The 24,211-nt window shown below is 56.5% G+C and overlaps 1 protein-coding gene across 6 annotated transcripts in view; it reads right to left on the minus strand.

The window, feature by feature from the left end:
* Positions 1-24,211, minus strand: part of ZMIZ1 (zinc finger MIZ-type containing 1) — a 185,759-nt gene that overhangs the window by 89,664 nt on the left and 71,884 nt on the right. For all 6 annotated transcript variants that reach the window (XM_060285841.1, XM_060285842.1, XM_060285840.1 and 3 more), the window contains 3 exons: positions 14,136-14,244; positions 8,003-8,116; positions 686-791 (listed from right to left, as the gene is read on the minus strand). In XM_060285841.1, the coding sequence (XP_060141824.1) occupies positions 686-791; positions 8,003-8,116; positions 14,136-14,195 (280 nt within the window). In that variant the 5' untranslated portion in view covers positions 14,196-14,244. The remainder of the gene's footprint in view (positions 1-685; positions 792-8,002; positions 8,117-14,135; positions 14,245-24,211) is intronic.

The raw sequence follows: 24,211 nt of genomic DNA on the forward strand, positions 1-24,211 counted from the left end.
CAAGGTAATGAGGATGGAGGGACAGGTAAAGCTGCACCTGTAGTGTGCTTAAAGCGCTCACAGACAGAATGCTGCCGGGTACCTTCCGTGGCCTCTGTTTACTATAGAGTCAGGGGGTCCCGTGCCGGGACAGAGTTGCAATGGAGAATACTACACAGAGCAGTCTTTTAGAATCCTGAATGTACTGATTCATTTTTATTTTAATTTGTGTTTTATTTTAAATAAAAAAAATCTTGAATGAATGCAGCGGAGCCTCAGGGTTAAGGATGCTGATTCTGGAGTACAGGCCTGGGCTTAAATCCCAGCTCTGCCACTTCTTAGCTGTGTGACCTGGGGAAATCTCTGCAGCTTCTCTGAGCCTCAGTTTCCTGGGCTGTAAAATGGGGATGATCACAGCACTTACACCAAGGGGTCACTGTGGTGATGGAATGAGATGATGTGCATCTCCCTTTAGCCTGTTTTTGGGGTGTGGTGTGCCCCGGGCCCCTCGCTGGCCCTGAGATGAGGGACAGGCCCTACTTGTGGGCTCAAGAGGCCAGCAGGTGAGCTGCTGCTACGCGGGGGCTCACGCCATACCTGGACCAACCGAGCTGCCAGCCAACAGGGGTGGTGACAGCCTTGGGTTTAAATCCAGTGCCCCACCCCCACTCCCGCCGATACCGTGGAGCCCCCAGCCATCACCTACCGGCAGACTTCGGAGTGAACTTGTCTCGGTTTGCAGCACACACAGCCAGCAGTCTGTAGCCGAGGTCCAGGTCGAACCCTTGCTGAGCTGCCACCCGACTGACCACCTGCCAGCAAGAAGGGGAGGAAGGGCGGGGGTGAGTCACTGTCCACGCCAGGCCTCTGAATCCACAGTGGCAGATGTACCCATTTCACAGGCGAGGCGGGCAGGCTAAGGCAGGTCCCCAATGTCAGGCAGAGCTGGGACTCAAACTGCCTCGTTCAGTCACTCAGCAAACACTGATAAGCACCTCCTCCACGCCAGGCCCTGGGATCCCGGGCTCTGCCCTCAGGGGTTTCCAGCCCAGAGGTAGGCCTGACCCCAAAGCCCAGGCCCTGCCACTTTCAAATCTGGCCCCATTCTAGGAGTTGGCGGGGGGATGCTGACTACCGCGTTTTGCGTGGCCCCAGGCCAGGGTCTCTTCTCCCCCAGTGCAGCTCTTCAAACTCCCCCCAAGGAACTCTCCCACGCCTCCCACCTCTCCCCCATCCCTCACTGAGCTCCAGCAGCCACCACTGCGGGGCACTCGCTATCATCAATACTCCAAGCACAGTCCCCACCCAGCGGCATCGGTCCCTCCTGAGTCAGAATCCACACCTGGGGAGAAGCACTGATTTAGGGCTCACCGCTTCCCAGGAGCTCCAGCTCGGAGCTGCCCAACAGACAGCTTAGAATTCCCCAGATGGACACGCCTGGTGCTCCCCAGCTCCGTGCCAAGCGCCCTGCAGCCTCTCAGACCCAAGTCCCCAAACTGCAGGGCTGTCATGCTCAGCCTGGGGTCTGTCTCCAGCGCCAAGTGCTGGCTCTGCACACGGGAGGCACCTGTAAGAGCGCCGGCTGTGCATTCAGACCGGAGGTCCCACCCATCCCCTTGTGAGCCTCAGATGTGTGGGCTGGAAGTGGGAGAAGCCAGGGGCTGGGAGGGCTGTCAGTCCTAGGGGGTGGGGGGCAGTGAGGTACAGGACGCTCCTGGGGCCCCATGAACGGTTCCGCAGGCTCACACCTGTCCGTTCCCAGGTGTCCTGCCAGCCAGACCTGCTCCCTCCTGCCTGGCTTCCTCATTAACAGCCCCCAAATTAGGTTTCCTTGTTAAGAAGAAAGGACCTTGGAAAATGGAGTCGTTTCAGGAAGCAGCTGGGGCGGCTATGACTGACTGGGAAAGGAGTGCTCCCAGATGTGGGGCTCATTCTTCTGAGAAAGGGGAGGCTCCGTCGTCGAGCCCCTAGAGACCACCTGCTGCAGAGGCGCTCGGAGGTCCTCGGAGGGCCGAGGCTGCCATGGGTTCTGGCCCGGCCCCTGCAGCCATTAGAACAGTTCCCCATTATATGCTTTATATTTTAGGGGTTCATTACAAGGGCTCTAGAGCTACAAAGTGTGGGAAACCCACTTATCTAGGCCAGCCACCTCATTTACCATATATGGACACTTGAGGCCCAGAGAGAGTGTCCGTGTTGCACCAGAAAGGAGCCAGTGGATCCTCCCTTCCCAGAACCACCAGAGCCTCTTGTCCTGCCTCCCCACCTCCATCTCCTGGGAGCTCCCTGTGCAGGGAGGAAAAAGGACTTTCTCAGGTTAGAATGTTTGCTCAGCTTCTCCGCTGCAAACAGAAGCCCCTGACGCAGAAGGCTTCTGTCTCCCCAGGCCTCTTTCCCACGGGCTCTATCTGCCCCCGTCCTGCAGTTCTTATGCACCCTGCCCGCCCCCCTTGCACGGTCCGCTACATGCACGCCACGTTCCAGAGTCACTGAGCCATCCCAGGGCTGGGTCTTCTTCAGTGTTAGTCTCACTGTCCAAGCAGAAAAACCAAGGCCCCTAATTCTTTACGGCCTGTTGAGTATTTCAGTTCTGGAGACAGACACTGTACATCGGGGAGAAGGTTCTGGAAGGGCCACTTCAGCTCAGATGTTGACTACGGTGCCCTCCCTGGCAGGAGAGCCTTGGGGTGGATGCGAGTGAGCACAGGCAGTCTGTTTGGACTTTTGCATCAGTGAGGCTGCTGTCTGTGGGCTATGTTGACACAGTGGTGCAATGAGAATGCTCGCTCCCAGGTACGAGGGCTAAGGAAATGTTTCCTTCATGAGCAGTGAGGTGCCAAATTCTCACAACAGTTCCACGAAGTGTTATTACTGTTTCTGCTTTACAGATGAGGAGACTGAGGATGAGTAACAGCCTGAGGTCACAACGCTTGTTTGTGAGAGAGCTAGGATGCAGTGCCAGGCAGTCAGGCTGCAAAGCCTGGGCTCTCTCCACGAGAGGACTTCTTTTTCAGCCCACAAAGGGTTAAGGCCATAACTCCCAACATGCATGAAGAACCCTCAGGCTCTGGGTTGAGGGCAGAAAGGCAAAGGTCCTTCTGTTTGGCCAATACTGGCTAATCCTGTTGCTCTGGTTCCAAGAAAAAGAAAGAAACTAGCTGCATTGAGCAAGAGAGGCCTGGTACTGGTTCTAAGGGCTCTCCTGCAGGCCTGGAAGTATCTGTCACCAAGTGCCCTGAGCCCAGTGTTCAGAAGGGTCATTGGTTCCAACAGTCCCCTTTTACCAAGACAGAGAGGGTAGGGCCTGGCTGAAGGTCACACAGCACAGGTGTGGCAGAGCAGGCTAAGCTAGCCCCTGTGATTCTAGAGTACCTGGTGCAGCCCCTGGCTTCCCCTGGCCCAGTCTAAGGACCCCCGGAAAGTCCGGTGAGGTGAGTCTGACTGACTGTTGTGGGGAGGGCAGGCTCAGCTGAGCAGCCTCCTGTCGTGTTTCAGAGAGGCCTTCTCCCACCCCAATGGGCGTAAAGACCCCTCAGTGAAGACCTCTCCCCAACAAAGGCCTGCGGTGAGCGGCCGCAGAGCTGCTGCCCTCTGCTGGCTGCCTGGGTCCAGCCAGCTCGGCTCGGCCCAGCCCTCGAGGTGCTCCTAAGGCTGACCGGTGGAGCCTGGCTGTCTGAGACCTAGACCCTGGGGCCCTATAGGTCAGGGAGTCCAGCCCCTCATGCCACAGAGAGGGAAACTGAAGTCCAGAGGCGAGAGAGGGGGCATATTCAAAGGCATGTGACAGTTTCGTTAGTCTCATAAAGGGATGTGTTGTCTTGAAGAACAGTGAGCCTCCTGGCCATGAAGCAGGACAGGCTGTCTGGGAAATGCTAAAGAAGGGGTTTCTGCTCCCAGCTGGTGGCTGGACTCTGACTTTCTATGAGGCAGTCAGGGGAACTGGCCTGTGCTCCAATCCTGCTCCATCCTATACTGTGCAACCTAAGGCAAGTTACTTAACCTCTCTGAGCCTCAGGTTCCTCTTCTGTAAAGGTACAAGGATGTCTCTCATTTCCAAAGTTGTGTGTGATGGGCTCTGCCAGTTCCATGTGTCCCAGTTCTGTCTCATGGCTATACCCTAAGCCCCTCAGGGCAGAGCCCTCATTTCCTACTTTGCTACCATTCTCAGTACTGGGGTGGACAGGTATTTGTGGCCACTGCTGCTGCTGCTTTGGAGTCAGGCATGAGACAGAGTTCTGGATCTGACAATTATTCGTTGTTGTATCTCACCCAGGTGATTTAACCTCTCTGGGCCTCAGTTTCCTCATCTGTGGAATGGGTACAAAATCTCCTTCTTGCAAGGATGACAGCCAGGACCAGGCACACAGCTCAGTGAATGCTGTCTGTGACCATACACCCATGGCTTCAGCAGTGAACACTCTGAGGCTGTGGGGAATTCCTCCCTGGAGAGACGGGGAGGGCACTGCTGCTGTGCTAACTGGTTTCTGTCTCCCTTTCCCACCTCCTCTCGTACCCGTCTCCCCTCTCCTATGCTCTGGCCGCCTCAGCCTTCTTTCTGTTCCTCGAGCAGATCAAGCATGTTCCACCTCAGGGGAGGAAGGAAGAGCAAGTTCAGAGAGGCCTGACTTTGAGGCGGACCCCCAGAGAGGGGGCTCAGCCCTGCAGCTAAGGGAGGGGCCAGGGAAGAACCTGGTCCTGAAGAGTAAGTAGTGCCCGTGCTGATGCCCCTCGGGAGGGGCCGTGGGGCTCCTGCACTTCTGCATCCTGGCGTCAGAGGGCATGAAGGAGAGAGTGGGGCAGGGGGCTGCCAGCGTCCCAATGCTCTTCATCCCAGGGCCTGGCCCTGATGTGGCAAAAATGTGTCCATTTACTGCCCAAGGCTAAGTGGTTTTTAATTTATATCCTCCAAGTAAGCCGGATCCAGAGGAATCTGTTTCCAGAGGTCACCCAGGGGATGACAGCAACCTGGAGGGCTCAGGCTGCCCCTGAACGGGAAGCGGTGCGAGTGCGTGCGTGCGTGTGTGCGTGCGTGCGTGTGCGTGTGTGTGTGTGTGCGTGTGTGTCGCTGTGGAGCGGGATGGGGGGTACTCGGCAGCCTCGCCCTACCTAGGCCCCTTGGGATCTCTCACCTGTCCTATCTCATCCCTCCCCATGGGGCAGGGCTGGGGCTGAGGATGCCCAGGGGGATAGGAGGACTGGAGCAAGCAGGGCCCTGGGGCTCCTGGGGGGGTCAGTGGTACCAGCCTGGGACTGCAGCAAGCTGTTTGTAAAATAGCATTGATAAGCCTTTCCCTGACCCCTTGCAGTGTCTTCATAAGGATGCAAGGAGACAGTGCCGGGAAAATGCTGTGGGCACCAAGGGTGTCTTCTATGACCCCCTCCGCCCCCCAACCTTTCTTGCTGCTGGTTCTATTGTGCTCCAAGTGACAGTCAGACTCAGGTCTCTATGGCTGTGACCAGTGGGCCAAAGTCCCCTTTCTGGCTAAGCGGCAGGTCGGGGGTTCAGGTGGGGGTCAGAGCTGGCCATTCAACCAAGTGTATGCCTTAAACTGGGGTGCAGAGCTGGCACTGGGCTTTTGTCTACACAGTTTCCTGTGGTCTCATCCCCTGCCAATCAGATCCTACAGTTTTCCTTGGGCTCCCTCCTCCAGGAAGACCTCCAGAATCCCTCCATCCTACCCTCCAAGGATGTTCCCCTTCAGAGCTCACACAAATCACATCCCATCCCTCACCTGCTTAAGACCCTTCAAGGGCTCCCCATTGCCCTTCAAATCATCTCCAAACTCTTCTCACTTAGCTTGCAGGCTCTTTGTTAGTTGGTTTCTGCTTCCCCCTCTGACCTCATCTTGTACCCCTCTCCCTCTCCTGTGCTCCAGACATCTGAGACTTCTGTCTGTTCCTTGAACAGATCAAGCCTCGGGGCCTTTGCACTGGCAGTTCCCTCTGCCTGGAGCACCCTTCTCTCTCATCTTCCCCTGGCTGACTCCTTTTCGCTCTTCAGGTCTCAGCTGGAGGTCACGTCCACCAAGACTTTTCCTGACCACCACCCCGCCCCCTCTTCCAGGGCGCTGGGTTCCATCCTTACATACTCCTTATGTGTTTAGCGTCTGCCTCCCCATTGGAAGGTAAGCTGTTTGAGAGAGGCCCATTGTGCTCACTGCACACCCCTCGGGGGGCCCCTGTGCAGGACCTGCCCACAGCAGGGACTTGGTGAATGTTTGTTGAATGAATAGGTGAATGACAGGGCTGGGGCAGGGCCAGTTTCTAGTCATCTCCTGTCCACCTGCCCAGCCAGCCTGGCCAGGGCCATTGTTGGATTCAGCCTCAGGTCCCCACCTCCTAGGCAGAGGCAGGCTCGGGATGGGGTGCTGGGGGAGCCTGGCAGCCCCCCCTCCCACTTCACTTACGGCTACCAGCAGCTGGGATGGGAGTAACATCTGTCTCTGCCCGCAGGGCTTAGCCTGACTCAGGATCCCCACAAAGAGGATTAAGGGAGCTGGGTGAGGGAGGGGGAGCTCAGGGGGCTGGAGAATAAGGAGGGCTGGGCAGTGCAGGCTGCCGCCTGCTTTGGCCCTGTGGCCCTGAGGGAGCCAGATGGTGTCAGCTTCAGACAAATGGAGGAGCCCGGGGAGGGTCTTGGCTGCGTCCCTGCTTCGCATCCCTAATGGCCAGAAATATCCCCTCTAGAGGCAGACGGGTCTTGACTTGAATCCCAGGTCCACTTCTAAGTGGCTGTGTGAACTTGGAAAGTCAGTCACAACATCTCAGTTTCCTTCTCTATGAAATGGGGAAGAAGACAGGACCAGACTTCTCTGAGGACACAGTGAGAAGGCGTAGCCAGCGGGCCAAGCTCAGTGTCAGGCACAGGAGAGGTGTTCTGCAGTGATGGCCTTTCACCTCTCTCTTGTCCTGGAGGTTTTCAGAAAACACGGTGCCCTTGAATTTTACTTATTGTTCCCGCCTAACCAGGCATAAGTCTTGGCCTCTGCTCTCCAAGCCTTGGGGTAGCTGGGCTCCCCAGCAATGTGTTTAGCCACATTCCCTTTAAAGCTGACTCAGGACCCTCTGAGCAGCTGTCCTCACTGGCCGCAGAGGTGCCTTCACCCTTATGGATATAGGCCACGTGGCTGGGGACAAGCATAAGCTTTGAGCTCCTTCCACGTGGCTGTCAGCCAGCAAGCTCCGAAGCTTGGCAAATGATACCGCTAGCTCTGGCCTGGCCTCTGCCCAGCTTGTATCCTAGACCTTTACCAAGCTGAGTTAATCTCAGTTCCCTGGGTTCTGTTGCACATCTGGGCCTTGGTGTGTGCCATTCCATGTGCCTAGAATGCTCTCGCTATCCTCAGCTGCTTGTGCAGATGTATCAAACTCCTGCAGATGTAGAAGTGGCTCCTCTTCTCAGTTTTCTGCAACCTGCCCACCACCCAGGCCGATAACCCTTCCCTTCTCTATGCTGCCTCCATTTTGTACACAATTTTCTCAACCGTCTCTTTCCACATCTGTCTCCCCCCTAAAGAGGGAATCAGGCTTGGCAAGGTCTCACTCATCTTCAGTTTCCCAGGACTTAGCAGAGGGGATTGTACATGATAAACGAGGGATCAATCCGTGTTCATCTGGATGGATGGATGTAATAGGAGCTCAATAAACGCTTACATGAATGGATAGATGGCTGGCTGACTATAAAAAGAGCTCAAAAGATGTTTACCTAAGTGAATGAATGAATGACTGGATAAAAGGAGGGCTGAAAACCCTTCAAGAGTCTCTCTGCTTTACTTTTGATGGAACATTTACTCCCATCGGACTTGGAACTCTTCAAAGTAGGATCTGTGTCTTTCTCACCAATTGTCAAGAACCCATATAATCCCGAGGACTCTGTCTCCCCATCAGACCAGGTTCCCTGCGGGTGTATGTGTGTCGGGTACACACGGAAGTGCCCTTCCCTCCAGCAGCAGCCTGGACAGGCGCACTAGTCCCTAGCCATCCTCCCTGGGTGCAGACACAGGCGGGGCGAGTACAGACTCACCGTCAAACAGCCCATCAGGCTCTGCTCAAAGGGCCGCTGGAAGGCTCGCGGGTCTCCGCACCAGTCCAGCAGCTCCGTGGCAGCATTGTGGAAGTTGGCAGGGTTCTGTAAGTGCTGTGGGAGAGGGAAAGGAGAGGCAGCATGAGGCTCCAGGAGTGAGGCCAGCACACGTTAGTGTGGGAGTCTGGGGCCGCAAAGACCCCAGGCATCCCTGGGGAGGAGACACACAGAAAGGGGCAGGCCAGGAGTAATGGGTTTTCTCAAACTCCTTCTTATCCACCTTCCCTCTGCATCTCCAACCCCAGCCCAGTTCCTGGTGGCATGGGGATTCGCGGCCCCATCGCAAAGATAGAAGAACCAGGGTTTAGAAAAGAGCACTAATATTAGATACTAAAATGTCTTCTGGATGCTGGCAGTGGGGTAGGAAACCCTGTGGGCTTCAGGAGGGTGGCATGTGGCTCCCATCCTTGGGGCTGCTGGCTCTCCCCGAGTCAGGACAGACTGGCCCTGGAGATTCCTTCTTGATGAGCACCCACCCCCACCCCTGCCCCAGTAACCAGCACCACCATGCTGCCTGCTCCGGCTTCAGCAAGCCCTGCTATAGCCAGACAGTCAGAGCAGGGGCGTCAGAAAGAGGCCTCCGGGCCACGCCCAGCCGGGAAGGTGCGCTCAAGCACACTGTGCCCAGGTTACTGTCACACCGTGGTCAGGTGTATGCGGCTTAGCCACCCCTGTTCCCCAAAGCCAGATTTCCTGGGCTCGGTCTGGCTCAGCTCGGGGGTGCAGGCCCCGCCCAGTTACGGGGTCTGAGTTAACGGAGAATGAATTCTGGTGCCAGGGCGTCTAGATCCTGCTTCAGAGCCAGGCCACGGGGCTGACAGGGGTGGAGGGTGGCTTCCATGGCTACCCCTTCCCTCCTTAACACTTATCCGTGTCTTCCCAGGCCAGGCCGAACTAGGCACTGAGTCCAGGGTCATGAAGAAGGTTGGGGCTGAGCTGGGACTCCAGGGCTGGGTGCGACCGCCTGTGGGTCCTCCATCAGGAGACCTAGAAGGTGTCCACAGGGGTTGGAGTGTAAGCCAGCTGCAAAGGGGATGGTGGTACCTTCTGGGATCTCTGTGTCCTCGGTGCTGGGAGAGACTGGGAACAGCAGCTGTCCCCAGGGCAGCGGCTCTCTCCCAACTTGCAGTGAGAGTCTGCCTCAGAGCCAAGGCAGGGAGGGGTCTTAGGAGCTGGCAGGTCTCAGAATTGGGAGGCGAGCTGAATGTGCTGGGGGAGCCCCTGTGGGGCTGGTGCCCTGGAGTCACACTGCCTTCATCCACAACTATCTACTGACCTAGGGCAACCCCTCCCCTCTCTGAGCCTCAGTCACCCCATCTGTAAAATGGGGATGGCAGATCACGGCTTGGTGGTGGTAATTTTTGTCTTGCTTAGGGTTTCATCACTGCTATTACGATGTGGTTTGTGAAAGGCAAGATTTAAAAGTGGATGGAGGAAAGTGAAATGAATTGGAGTATCCTCCCTCTGTGGGAGCAAAGGGAGAGGGAGAGATGAAAGAAAGAGGGCAAGCATGCAGCGACACAGCCTTCCGTTAGGGGGCCACGGTGAGGATTAACCACGATGAGGCTTATATGGCCCCTGGCAGAGCGCCTGGCGCGTGGGATGCTCCCACGTGGGGCTGCCCTTGGCCCCGACTCTGTCTCCCAAAGGCTCCGCTGAGCACTCGGCAGCTCCCGCCCTAGCCCCACACACGGCTCTTTCTGCAAAGACAGAGCTCCCTGCGCGTGATCTTCCTGCAGAAGACAGGAGGACGTCCACGGCCAGAAGCAGACCCTTGGAGAGGGCAGCACGGGCCCTCGCCTCTGCCGCCTGTGCCCTCCCTAAAACCTGCCCCCTCCAAGGCCACGGGCGGCATCTGGTCTCCACGTGGAAAGCCATGCAAATCGGTTAATTCCCTGCCTAGCAGTCTCCCTCTGCTAACTGACTTATTCCGTTTATTTCCATGATGTCACACCCAATCAGCAGGGTCAGCAACCACCGCCTGGTGCTCTCAGAGTTGCCCGCCTACAGCACTCCCACCCTAGGCACACCTCTGTGGGGCTCTGGGCTCCCAGTCTCATGGGCCCAGTTTTGTTCTGGCCCCCAAGCACCCAGCCTCCCATCTCGGTCCAGCCCACCGCTGAGCTTCTCCACTCTCGACCTAGCCAGTTCACGTGGCCTTCGGCCTGGGCTATGGGTAGTGACTCATGGGCGCAACTCATTGGTAGAAAGGACGTCAGGCACCCCATTCAGTAGCTATTGCTCTGTGGCTCTGTGGCCTTGGCCAAACCTCCTGCCCTCTCTGTGCTTTTGTCATCTGTTTAGACTACAAGGTGGCTACGTGATGCAGTGGAATGAACAGGATAGACCTGGGCCAAACCCCATCTCGGCCACTGAGTCACACAGCCTGGGTGTGTTCCTGAGCTCCAGATCTCTCATCTGCAAAAGGGGGTGGGGACAGCTTGCAGTGCTGCTGCAAAGTTTAGAACCAACATACGTCATGACATCCCCATTACAGAGTAGGTGTCAGGTAAAGACTGCTATTGCTTGATATGCTAGGACCTCTGTACAGTTTCTTGTTTCTCCTGCAAGCTCCTTGAGAGCAGAATTGGGGCCCCATTCACCTCCAGAACCCCCAAAACTGGCACGAGGCCAAGCCCATGCATTAATGGCTAGTGAGCAGCTAGCTGGCCAAAGGATGGTCCATCTGCAGAGCTGGCCAGCAATCCGGCAGCTTCAGAACGGGTCCCCAGTGGAGGGAGCAGGGCTGGGTGGGCTGAGCTTGGCTACCCTTTGCTGATATGGGGATGGGAGCACAGATTTGAATCACAGGCAGAGGCCTCCCTGGCTGTGGCTCTTACTGGATACTAATACCCCGTCCCTCCCCAGGAAGCCTGCCCATCTCTACAATTTCTCAGAAGATCCTTCTGGGCTATATCCACTGGCCACTGAGTCTGCTGGAGCAGGAGTTGGGGACACCAATGCCCAGATTAGGGACTGGCTACCAGACCAAGTGATGAATGCATTTTATCAGTCCATCTGTGAATGAAATCATCTATCCATCCATCTACCCATCCATCCATCCATCCCCAAATCAATCAATTCATCCATGCATCTATCTACTTGCCCACCAACCCATTCATCCATTTACTACTTTATCCATCACTCATCCATCCATTCATCTACCTACCTATCTTCCTATCCGTCCAGAACTTATCCAACCACCCACTCATCCATTCATTCATCTATCCATCATCTATATCCACCTACCATCCGCTCACCTAACTGCCTTTCCATTTGCCCGTCCATCCACCCATCCATTCATTCCCTTAGCTATCGATCTGTCAGTCTACCCCTCTCTCATTCTTCCCCAACATATCTGGGCCCCACCCTGGCCTGGACTCTGCTGACTTACAGAGGAATACGGCACATCCTCTGCCCCTGAGGAACTCAGCCTGGTGGGAGACCTGATGTATACCTTGCAGGGCTTGTATCTTAAGGGAGAAAGAGCAGGATGGGTGAGGTAACTGGGTGCCCAGGAAGCACCAGGGCTCAGAAATGGGAAGTGCAGATACTCAAAAGGGCACCTGGGGTTTGGGGAGGTTGCTGTGCAGGAATTAGCTGATTTGCATGGCTTTGCACGTGTAGCCCAGATAAGCCCGTGGGGACAGGAGTAGGTCATGTTGTAGAGGGGGCACTGGTTCTCCCTGTACCTGAGGCTGAGAAAGGAGAAAGGCAGCTGAGACAGAGGCCTGGAGGGAAGATGGATAGCCGGGTGCTCGGGGGCTGGCGCGTGCCAGTAGTGGCTAGAACCGGGGTGGGCGGACAGGGAAGGCTGCGCCGTAGAAGTCAGGCAGGACCGAGAGTCGGAGGCTGTGCGGTCCCCGATGGGAGCCACAGCTCCACCAGCCAGAGGTAGGCACAGCCGACACGCATCATCCTCAGGGCACGCAGACCTTTCTCTTCTAATTAGGATACGGGACATCTGAGAATCAACAGTCTTCAGCCAGCCGCGGTCGCCCTCTGGGGCAGCTGAGGAGCAGACATCAGTGCTGAGCTGTGTCTGCCTGGAAGTGCGGGAGTGGGCGTGGAGGACACAGGGAGCTCTGGATAGCCCAGGGTGGGGGGGCATCTGGACAGCCTGCTCACCCTCACAGGTGTGCCACTCTCTGGCCCACACGCAGAGCTGTGTGTGTGTGTGTCTGTGTGTGTGTGTGCAGGGCAGGCCGGGGGAGGGCAGTGGAGGCGATCCCTGGCTTTTCAACAGCTCTGGGACCCAATGGCTGGGTGTGCATCACGACGCCCGTTTACAGACGACGGGAGATGAAGCGGTGACTTAATCAAGGTCAGGAAACCAACGAGTGGTGGAACGGGGGCTCAGGCTCGCTGACTGGTAAATCTGAGTCCTGTGAGGGCTGCTCCTGGGTGGGCTTCTGCCCCCGCTGGATCCCTGGGAGGCCCAGGGACTAAAGGGCACCCTGATTCCTGCAGGGAATCAGACGCAGAGAGAAAAGACAAGTTGTGAGCAGGTTTGAGGGGGAGCTGTTTGCCCAGCACACAGAGGGCTCTGGCATAGGGGCTTGACTGTATTATTGGGGGTGGAGCCATTGACAGCTGATCCCTCATGGGCGGAAGAAACTGGGTCAAAGGCAGAGCTGGGAGAGAGTCCCGCAGAGCCTAGAGGCGGAGGAGAAGGAGGGAAGGGCAGAGGAGGAGCCCATCGTCTGGTTTCTATTCTGTGACGGGGAACAGAGGCGTAATTGGCGTTTGGGAGAGCTGCTCTGTGGAGTTCAATCTGTAACAACTCTGCTTCAATTTCCTCTCCTCAGACCCGGCCCAGGCTTCTGAGATTGCTCTGCGTGATGCTAATGGGACGGCACACATCCCTCATTCCTGCCGACTAGCCTCAGCTCCACTGGGCCCTGGTGTTCAGCGGGGAGGGGGCATGCTGGGTGGGGGTGGGACTGTGAGGTCTGCCCCTGCCTCCCCCCGGGGTCCTGAGGCCAGAGGGCTATGCTGGCTACCCGAGCTGCCAGCTAAGCCCGCCTAAGCCAGGGGCCTCGCCACAGCTGTCCCCTCCCTGTCACTGCAACACTGAGGACAAGAGCCCCCGCCACAGTGAGCTGATCACCTGCCACGTGCCAGCCTGGGCTACGTGCTCCGCCCACAATGTCCTCAGAGCATCCTACGAGGTCGGCCTTATTGGACCCACTTCACGGGGGAAACTGAGGCTCAGAGAAACAGAGGGACAGGCCTGAGATTATACCATGGGTGGGTATGTGGAGGAGTGAGGATTTGGGCTCAGGTCGGTTTGATGGCAAAGCCTCTGCCCCTTCCTGGAGTAAAACAACACCGGAGCCTGTGCAGGGACACTGCTGCCCTGGGCTGCAGGGAAGCTGAGCCCAGAGGGTGGCCGCATCACTCCTGGTCACCACTGGGGGGCATCTGCCTGCCCAAGCGTAACCAGGCTTCTTCAAGTGGGGACCTCTGAGCCCACCGTGAGCAATCCGGACAGGGTACTGGCAGGCGAATGGCGTCTTAAGCTTGGTGTGAGCACAGGCAGGAGGGGGAACTTGTACCCTCTGGGACGAGGCCCTCCTGGCACCTGTGGGGCAGGACTGTGTGACTTCGGGTGACTCCCTTCCCTCTTCTGGGCGTTGGTTTCCTTTTCTATTTCTTCACAGAGAACCCCTGGAGCAGAGAAGTGGGGAGCTTGGGTCTGGGAAGGAGATTAGGCACTTCACCTTATCCTCAAAACAGCCCAGAGTGCACAGCAGAGCTCAGAAAGGGCACGACACTGGCCCAAAGTCATACAGCTGGGAAGGGAAGGGAAGGGACAGGAGAGAGCCGGCCTTTGAACCCAGGTGAGTGATTCCAGTGTGAGGCTGGTCCGTGCCAGCCACATTCTCACGAGGTGGGCAGCTGGGGAGACTTAGGCAGTCGGCCTTGCCCACTGTCACCTCCACCCAGCACCTTGGGTGCTCAGCTATACAGCGTAGAGCAGCCCCACTGCTCTGCCCGCCTCGCCTGCCCTGCCCTCGCCAGCGGGCCTGGCTACCAGAGGCAGAGGAGCGAGCCCGGGCCACACACCCACCTGCTTGATGCACTGCAGTCGGTCATTGGTCTGTTGGATGTGCCTGTCCATAGAATTCATTCTGGCCGTTTCACTGGGTTCTACCCGAGAGCCATGAACGTTGTCCAGCCTGTGAAGACAGAGGAGAGTGGGTGTCACTGGGGTTGTGCCAGGCCCGCCGGCCTCATCGCCACCCTCCTGCCCTGACTCAGGTGTGCTGGCCTCAGTGGCTCCCAGCGGGTTCCAGGGCCCTTCGTGAGCTGTGGTGGCCTCTGCCCTGGGCAGCCCCGCGCTGGAAGGAGGAACTGCGGCCACGGCCAGCCAGCGCTTCTCCACGCTCAGCCCTGGGGGAACCCCATCTGGGCTGAGGGCAGGAGGTGCTCCTGGGTGTTCTCTGTGGGTGGCGCATGTGGGCACTGGGCAGGCGTGTCCACCACGCCCACACGTGCGTGTTGGGCGGCGGTGGTAGGGACGACGGCTCCATCCGCAGGCACAGGGCTTACCCACTCGATGTGGCTGTGTGTGTGTGTGTGCACGTGTGTGTGCACAGGGATCTTTCCACATGACGACCCTGACTGCACGTGTGGTCTAAGTGCAGCAGCCCCATCACAGGTGCCCTCCCCGAATCCCCCACGCCTTCGAGTTTGCAAACCACAATTCCATGTTTCCCCTTTGCCCTCCCGGGAAAGAAGGAGGGCAGCCCTCAGCACCGCCCCCCTTTTCCAGATAAGGAGACCGAGGCTCAGAGAGAGGAAGGGAGTTCCCCGGGGTGGCACAGGGAGCCTGTGTCAGAGCTCGAACGAGGCCCCGGGGCTCTGCCTGCCAGTTCACGGCCGAGTGGTTGGGGGACACAGCTGTTGCACTCAGGAGGCTCACTCTTCCTGAATGGCGCTGGGCCTGGGGCACATGAGCACGCATGTGAGGAGGCCCCTGGAGCCCCCAGGCCTCTCCAGGGAGGCCTCGACTGCAAAGGCAGAGATGGAGATAACGATGGAGGAGGAGAGGCAGCGAGACAGAGAGAGAAGAGAGAGGTTCCCCCTCTGGTCCCCCCACTGCTCACGGGTCCAGGTCCTCGGGCCAAAGCGTAAGTCTGCTCGTCACTGGCTGTTCGCCCTCCGAGAAGCCAGGCTGTAGACACGTGGGTCAGGCACAGGGTGCTCAACAGAGGCCCCCAGCACCTGGCCTTCTCTGCTCTCCCGAAACGCCGCCCCCTGAAGGCCCCTCATCTCTGTCCACGTCACCAGGTCCCATCTACCAAGTACGTTCTGTAGGCTGGGCCCTTGCACTCTCTTCTTGACTCCTCACGCCTGCTCTGTAAGACTAGAAGCATCTCCATTTCACAGATGAGGAGACTGAGGTCTGAAATCTGCCGAGTCCCACAGCTAGTGGAAGCTTGGACCGTGTCTGTCTGCCTGTCTGCTCCCATGCCCTGGCTCTCTGCCCCCAGCATGGGCACCCTGGTTGGGGAAACTGACACCATGCCTGGCCGCAGCCTCGCGAAGAATGCCCTGCTCCTCTTCCAAGGAGCTCTTCCCTACGCAGCTCCTTTAAAGCACTTCTTATCGTTCCATTTGTGCTTGAAAAGGCAACTCATTTGCGTGGTTCAAAAATCCCGGGTGTCCAGTGAAGTGCTGGCCTTGTTCAGCCCCCAGGGGACTTTCCGGAGAGAACCAGTGTCATCTGTCTCCTTCTGAGGGACTCATCTTAGAGAAGCAAATATCTATGTGTACTATCCCCTGCCACTCCTTAAAAAAAAACCCATAAAACGATAGCATTCTTTTTTTTTTTTGCGGTACGCTGGCCTCTCACTGTTGCGGCCCCTCCCGTGGCGGAGCACAGGCTCCGGACACACAGGCTCAGTGGCCACGGCTCACAGGCCTAGCTGCTCCGCGGCATGTGGGATCTTCCCGGACCGGGGCACGAACCCGCGTCCCCTGCATCGGCAGGCGGACTCCCAACCACTGCGCCACCAGGGAAGCCCAAGCAATAGCATTCTGCACACACTATCTGGACCTTGCTTTTTTCCTCTTAATAATATCTCAAAGTTTATTCCACATCAAGACATAAAGAGCCTTTTCATTTCTTAGTGGCTGCACAGTATTCCCAGGCACCGATGAATCATTTATCCAACTGCCATCTGAATGTCCACCCGTGCCAGGTGCAGTCCTAAGGCCCGAGGTCCTAGAAAAGGTCCTTCTGCTCCAGGGGCTCACTCTTGCCCAAGTGACGTGGCCTGAGCTGTCCCCAGATTTTATTATTGCAAACAGTGTTGAAGGATCGCCTTTTGTATCAGCCACATCATTATGTGTGAATTAATCTAGAGAACACACTCTTGGAAGTGGAGTTTCTGGGTCATTTAGGCATTTGTACTTTGATAAATGCTTGTTGGATTCACCTTTCTTGGAGCTTTCCAGCAAAAAGGTAAAAATGGGAGTAGCGTCCCCACACTGATTTCTCCTACCCTCACCCCACCAGCATCCCTGCATTCACACCACTATCACACATTTACATCCCCGGATAGCCAACTTCTCCGTTACTTATCCATTTAAATGCCCGTCTGTCCATCCATCCACCCACCCACCCACACATCTTCAGCCTCCCCTTGCCCATCCATGCATGCTTCCAACTCACCTAGTAAACACTTATCAATATCTATACTGCGCTAGCTCTACGGGGCATGAGAGATGGAAATGAAATCAGTTTCTTGGGTCCGTGGAACTCTTGGTGTAACCCCATATCCACTCCATGTCACCTATTAGGTGACTGTTGAATTCCTCTTATAAGTTAGGTGCTGGTCCAGGCACTAGGCAAAGACACTGGTACTATATCCCCACTTTACAGATGAGGAAACTGAAGCTCAGGGGTTATAGTAGCAGCTCCAGAATCCTGGCTTTCCCACTACAACCAAAACTTTTGTACAGGTACTGGGGATGGGCCAGGGAGGGTGGAGGGTACCACCGTCTTGTAGGTGTGTGCGTCAGCGGGGAGAGTGGTGACAGGGTTACTCTCCTTGCTACACCTGTAGTTCCCCCAAGCAGGGGCTGGGTTTCTCCTGCTGAGTTTACCTGCATGGAACCTCAGCCAATGCCCCTGGTCCCTGGAGTCCCTGGACTCCAGGGACCAGGGACAAACCCTGGTGAGGGAAGCAGGGACGTGGGTGGGGCCCAGAGCAGGACTGAGCCAATGCCACCTTCGGTGAGGCCACTTCAGCTCCTGGTGCCAGATGCCATCTGAGTGGAAGAGACCCTGCTGGTCTCCCAGGCACCTGGGTCTTTCCAGCCCCACCCAGGACATGAGTGAACGCTGGCTGCCAGGGTCCCAATGAGAGAGCGCCATTTCCACAGTCAGTGGGGCAGGGACGCCAAACCAAAGGGACCCATGAAACAAAGCCCTTGGGACTTCCCTGCTGGCGCAGCGGTTAAGAATCCACCTGCCAATGCAGGGGACACGGGTTCAGTCCCTGGTCCGGGAAGATCCCACATGCCGCGGAGCAATGAAGCCTGTGCACCACAACTACTGAGCCTGTGCTCTAGAGCCCGCGAGCCACAGCTACTGAGCCTGCGTGCCACAACTACTGAGGCCCGCACGCCTAGAGCCTGTGCTCCACAACAAGAGAAGCCACTGCAACGAGAAGCCTGCACACCGCAACGAAGAGTAGCCCCCGCTTGACGCAACTAGAGAAAGCCCACGTGCAGCAACGCAGCCAAAAAAAAACCAGAAAAAAACAAAGGCCTGCGCCAAGTCAGGAGGAGGCTGAAGGAAAATACAAAGAAACCCCAGGCCTGTGCAGGCTTCAATGCCCTGGCTGCAGGCTGCAGGCTGCAGCCAACCAGGACAAAGGGCCTGTGGTGGCCCAAGAGGCCAGCAGGGGGTGCTGTTGATGAAGCTAACTGCCCAGGGGGCTAGAAACCTGCACTGTGGAAATCTGGTGAGGGATTAGGTGGCCACACAACACTCTGTCTCTAAGTAGGAACTTTTGGGGGACTTCCCTGGTGCTCCAGTGGGTAAGACTCCACACTCCCAATTCAGGGGGCCCGGGTTCGATCCCTGGTTGGGGAACTAGATCCCACATGCACACTGCAAGTAAGAGTTTGCACACCGCAACTAAGAGTCTGCATGCCGCAATGAAGATCCCGTGTGCTGCAACTAAGACCCGACTCGGCCAAAAAAAAAAAAAAGAGAAAGAAAGAAAAGTAGGAACTTTTCCAAGGATGGGCACGGCCTTTTGTCTCTAGTGTCAGAGACCTAGTGGGGCCTTGATAAATGCTTGTAGAATGACTGACAGATCATTTCTGGGGCCTGGGGCTGCTCAGCCCACCCAGGGAAGCCCCAAGCAGGCACCAGGAGTCCAGACTCACCCAGACAGCCACCTGGGGGCCCAGAGGTTGTCCTTCCCTGTTGAGCCGTGGCAGAGGGCCACAGGTTTCTCCCGAGGAAGCAAACAGTAAAGGGGAGATAGACTGTCGGGTTTATCTCCACTCTGGCTCAGGGGCAATCTTTTCTAGAGGCCAGTGGCTGGACTGAGTTGACTTCTGGATTCAAAGATGCTCAGAATATCATTGGCCAAAGGAAAACCACCCCGAGTTCAGCTGGTTTTATTCTGGGGAGTCTGAGGCCCACAGGTGCTGTTTCCTGGGCCACACAGCATGTCTGGGCTGGATCTAGACACCAGGGGGCTTTTCTCCCAGGCTGGGGCTCCATGTTGTAGGAACCAAGAAATGAATGGCTAGGCCTGGGACACCTGTGAGACCCAGAGCATTGACAGGAGAGACATCACAGGGACAGCTGTGTGTCGTGTAGGTCTTAATCTATAAAAGAACAAAATGTCTGGCTAATGAAGGAGATACTCACAGGTGAGGTGACATTTTTAAACCACCAAGATCACTGGGAAATTGGGGTTATTAACACCAGGAATGGATGGGGCTGGAGGCTCCAGCCCTGCAGAAAAAGAGTCAAGGCCTAGAAGGCTAAAGATTATGGACATGGAGAGAGGAGGAGGGCTGAAGGAGGCATGAGAGAGCTAATAGCTCCCTGAGGGGCAGTCTGAGATCTTCCATTAGTTCTGCACCTGCTGTGTTTAGGCACCAGGCCAGGCCCTGTGCACTGATAATTCACTCAATCCTAAAAGGCTCAGAGAGGTGAAGTGACTTGCCCAGGATCACACAGCCGGGACAGTGTTGCGCTGAGATTCAAACCCTCTGCCTTTCTAACCATTAATGTGTTGTTCTTCCAACTCCTCCAAGACTGTCAGGGCCTCCTGGAAGTCCCCACCCAAGTCTGTGCCTCAGCCCAAAGAGATGTTCCCCTGGTTCCACCTAACCTGTCCAAACCCATCCACTTGCTTCTAAGGCCATCCTGGTGCCACTGGGCTCCCTGCCTGCGGGCCAGTGCCGGGAAGTGGCGAGCGCTCAGAGGCCAGCAGAGGTCGCTCTCCGCCGCAGGAGCGTTGCTGGGCTTGGCTGCAGTCTCTCTCCTCCCAGCCTGGACTCCTCTAAGCTAAGAGTCGAGTTGCTACAAATCCTCCGTGGCGGTTGCAACTCCAGTGCCCACCAAGGCCGGGCTCCCTCCCAACTGGAGATCACTGTTGGCCCGGCCCTGGGTGTACCCAGGGCCTCGGCCCTTCTTCTTTGCCTACCTCCCAGTGGGGAGTGAGCTCAGGCGGTCAACCGCCTGTGGCCCCTGGCCCCCTCTCCTGGTCTGAGCAGCCACCAGCCTGCAGGAGATACACAGCTAGTCAGCTTGGGGGCCTGGAGGCAGCCCAGCTCTGCCACCCTCCTCCGGGCCTCAGTTTTCCCATCTGTAAAACGAAGGCTAGCAGGCTGCTGGCAGCCCTTCAAACTCAACATCTTAGGATTTTGGTGTCAGGAGCTCCAGCTGTTTGGAAAATGCCATCTCAACAAGTGCAGGATACTTGACTTTAGAACTGCGAAGGCTGTCTCAAGGCCGGCCTGCAGGGAGCCTGCAGGCCCAGGAAACTCTGGTAGAACCGCTGTTCCAGGGTCACCTAAGACCGCAGACGCTGCCCCTCTCTCTGCTCTACACTTTTCCCTGCAGCTTATGCTGGCTTGGCCTAACTGCACGTAGGCAGGTTTTCTGATGGTGACATGTGGGTTGGCCGGTCTTCTCAGCTCCCAGGGGAGCTCTTGAAAGGGACAAGCTTCCATTCTGCACGACTCACCACTAGCGGGGCATGGGCAAGTTCAGCCTCAGAGGAGCCTAGAACAGAAGACACGCTCAGGAAAAGCTAGCTGCTCTCAGGCACGTAGGGCTGCTCAGAGAGTAGACTGCTGAGAGTCGAAAGGGAGCCTGGGAACCACCGGGTCCTGGGTCCTCATGCAGCAGGATGGACACAGGGAGACAAGGGCAAGCAGGACTGGAACTCATCTGTCGGGGTCTAAGGAGGGCCCTGGGTCATCTCCAGGCTCCCTGGAAGCATCTCTCCTGTTCTGAAACGCTGGGGGAGGCACATGGCCCTCAGCAGGCTCCTGCCTAGAAACGGGGAGCAGGGTGCTCTCAGCTGCCCCATGGAAAGTGGGGTCCTGGAGCCCTGGAAGCAGCTCCCTGGGGCTGACATCAGCAGTACTAACATCAGTGTGTTTTATTTTTCCCTTTTGAGGCCAGACAAGTTAACTGGCACACTTAACACACAAGCACCCAGGGGAGAGACATTTGCATATGTGTGTGCACACCCACATAATTATGTACCCCCTTTGCACACTTACGCATAGGTATATGCACACACTTGAGGGCTGGCCCAGACGTACAGAGCACACACAACTCCTGACAGCTTGCACAGGCAAGTGGCAGGTCCCCAGGGGAGCTGTGTGAGCAGTGGTGTGCAGAAACAATTCAATCACCATGCACATCTGCAGCTCAGATTCCCCCGGGGCGAGCAGTGCCGTCAACAGTGGTGGGGGGACTATACCTACAGTCTGCAGAGAAGAGGCTGCATTCCAAGACATTGCCAGGGCCAAGGAACTTGGGACATGCCTGCTCGTCAGCCTGGTGGCAGAGCCTGGGGTTCCAGGGGACCCATCCCGACCAGCCCCTTTCTAGTTCTCAGACTCCAACAGGGGCAGATGTCGTGGATTCAACAGTGACCTGAGTGTGAGTGTCACTCTAGGTCCTCCTCTGCCTGGCCCCCACCTCCCACTACTCCCCGCTGATCCTGTGTCCTCCACGTGGGGCTGCTCCCTGCCTCCTGGACTGTGCTCTGAAGATCACACCTCTACGTCTTTGCCTCAGCCCAGAATGCCTGGCTCCCTTCATACATTAAGGCCTGGTTCAACGGTCACCCGCTTGGTTGGTTTCCCCCAGCAGAGCCACTCACTTCTACTTCTATGTCCTCAGTGCCCCTGTCACGCACCCCCAACTTGGTGGTACTAGACCAGTGGGGTGTCTTTGCATCCAGCTCCCCCGTCAGCTGGGATGTCTTCCAGTTGTGGATTCCCAGAACCTAGCCTAGGGCCTGGTACCCAGCAGGTGCTCAGCAATGTTTATTAGACGGATGGATGGATGGCCGGCCATCATTGGGCCCAGAATGGCAAGAGCTGAAAACCCAATGACTCAGCCCTAATCAGAGGATCTCAGGATGGAGAGAGACTCTGATAACTCGGTCTGGGGTTTCCAAAGAGTGATGCATGTACCACTGGTGGAACAAAGACGATTTTAAGTGGTCCATGGGCAAAACTTGTACATTTTCATAGGGAAGTATCTGGACTACAGCAATTATCACTGGTGAGTTCGTGGATATTATTACTTAGGACAGGGTTAAATAAGGGAGGGACGGCAAACCTAAAAGGATTAAAGAACCATTTTAAACACAGTATAAATGGTATGAAAGTGACGGAAGTTAAGCAAGCACTGATGGAGTTTGATGCCTTCCTCCTCTTAAAAGTAAAGGAGCTCAGAGAGGTGTAGCAGCTCTGCAGCCTGCACCAGACACGCTGCCTGGAGGCAGAGGAAGAGGGCGGTGGTGAAGCAAAGACAGTCAGAGTGACTTTGTGTCCTATCCCAGGGAAGTCAGGGAGGTGGGGCAGAGGGACAGACATGAGTGGGGAGAGGGAGGAAAGAGGCAACTCCAGGCAGCTGACCGGGACCAGCTGCTTCCCATTCTTGGCCAGGCAGCTGGAGCAGGCCCTTGGGCCACCTTGGCCTTGCATGGGGTGAGGCCCCTGGGTAGGGGGTGGGCCCTGAGAGCCAGACCTTCTCGGCTGGGAGACTGTGGGAGGGCACTTTATTTCCCTAAGCCTTCATCTGTCAAACAGAAAGGTGCATCGCCTCCCGGCCCACTGCGCTGAGTAAGTGAAGTCACTCAGGGCACAGTGTTCTGAAAAGGGAAATCCTGATTTGGACAACAGCTCTTCCAAATCCAGGTCCCCCTTCTCAACTCCGGGAGTGCCCCATGACAAGACTCGACCAGGCTCCACACCTCCTGGCACTTGAGGTTCCTGGAAGGGTGGACCTACTTCTCTCCATGACCCCATCTCCCAGCTCCCGCTCTCCTCTACAGGAACCCCTACTGTCAATGGTCGTTGACGGGACAACACAATGTACCCTGGGTGCATCAGAGAGGGCGCTTCCTGAGGGCAGCCTTGTACACCTGACAACCTTTTCTGGGACACAAGAGTTAATCCGGAGGAGAGGACGGCTGATTTGGGAGAACACGTGTTGATGCTATGCTGACAAAGGTGCCAACCCAGGGTCCCGACCCACCCCACGCTGTGCTGGGAATCCCAGCTGTACTTGGGGTGTGCCTCATCCCCCTGGGGCATGTGACACCTTAGCAGGCCCAGGCCATGCCCTTGAGGCCAAACCCTCCTGCCACCCTCTGGCCACACTCCAAGTCCGTGACCTCAGGGTGAACTTTCACTGCCAGCTTCTCTCCCCAAAAGGTGAAGGAGGGCCAGCTTCAGCCCTGGATAAGGTTGCTGGGTTTTCTCTCATTCCCAAGGCTATGCCACCTCTGCTTTTTGTTTCCTCAGAATGAAAAGAGAAACTGAACAAGTACTGAACCTATAGGTGCCGGACAAAAGGCTCAGATGCCATGCAGTGGGAAAGGGGGAGGCTGGAAACAGCTCCTTAAGGGCACTCAGAGATCACAGGGTGGGATGAAGCTGGAGATAGAGCCAGGGTCCCCTGACTGCCATCTGGTGTCCTCTAGAAGGCTGTAAATACACTGCAGATATTCCTACAGCTCCAGCTCTAGGACAAAGAGGTGTTCTCCACTGTGTCTTCATTACCCCAGCCCCTCAAGCCTCCAAATCCATTCACCTGGCATTCTCCAGGAGCTCCAGACAGGGGCAGGGGCAGTGGCATGTCCAAGGGAGAGTCAGATATAACTAGATGAGCCCTTGAGAAGCACATATAGGGCTGTGGTGTATGGGACGCTACTCCTACCTCCTGCACCCATGACAGGCATGGCTAATCAGCCGTACTCTTCCCACTGGGTCCAGACATGCCCCAGCCAATCCTCCACACACCCTTCTGCCCACCCTTCTTAACCACCTGGTACCGACACATGAGAAGAAAACCTCTGGGCAGCTCCCTTTTTTTTTTTTTTTTTTGCCACACCAGGAGGCACGTGGGATCTTAGCTCCTCGACCAGGGATCCAATCCGAACCCCCTGCACTGAGCACGGAGTCTTAACCACTGGACTGCCAGGGAAGTCCTGGGCAGCTCCATTTTTAAAAGGAGTGACCGGAGGCCTAGAGGAGAACTTAGCCTGGCGTCACCAGCCAGTCGAGGCATGAGCAGAGACCTGCATGCGGATTTCCCAATTCGTGACCCAGTCCTCTCTTCCCTAAACTGGGAGTCAGAGCCAGGCTCTTCTTGAGCTGACAGCCCACGTATGGACCACTCAGGCAAGCCAGCCACATTTCAAGCAAGCTTACATCAACCACGGCCTCACAGCAGCTTGGGGACACTATTATCCTATTTTGCAGAGGAGAAGATTAAGGCCCAGAGCGGGTGGGTGATTACTACCCAGTCACACAGGGATGACACAGGCTGGTCCAGGACAGTAGCTGTTTCTCCTGAGCCTGGCCTTTTATTTTTACGTGTATACCTTTTCTTTTAGTTAGTTCCTATGAACTGTC

The sequence above is a fragment of the Globicephala melas genome, chromosome 16 (assembly GCF_963455315.2).
Source record: "Globicephala melas chromosome 16, mGloMel1.2, whole genome shotgun sequence".
Lineage (NCBI taxonomy): Eukaryota > Metazoa > Chordata > Mammalia > Artiodactyla > Delphinidae > Globicephala > Globicephala melas.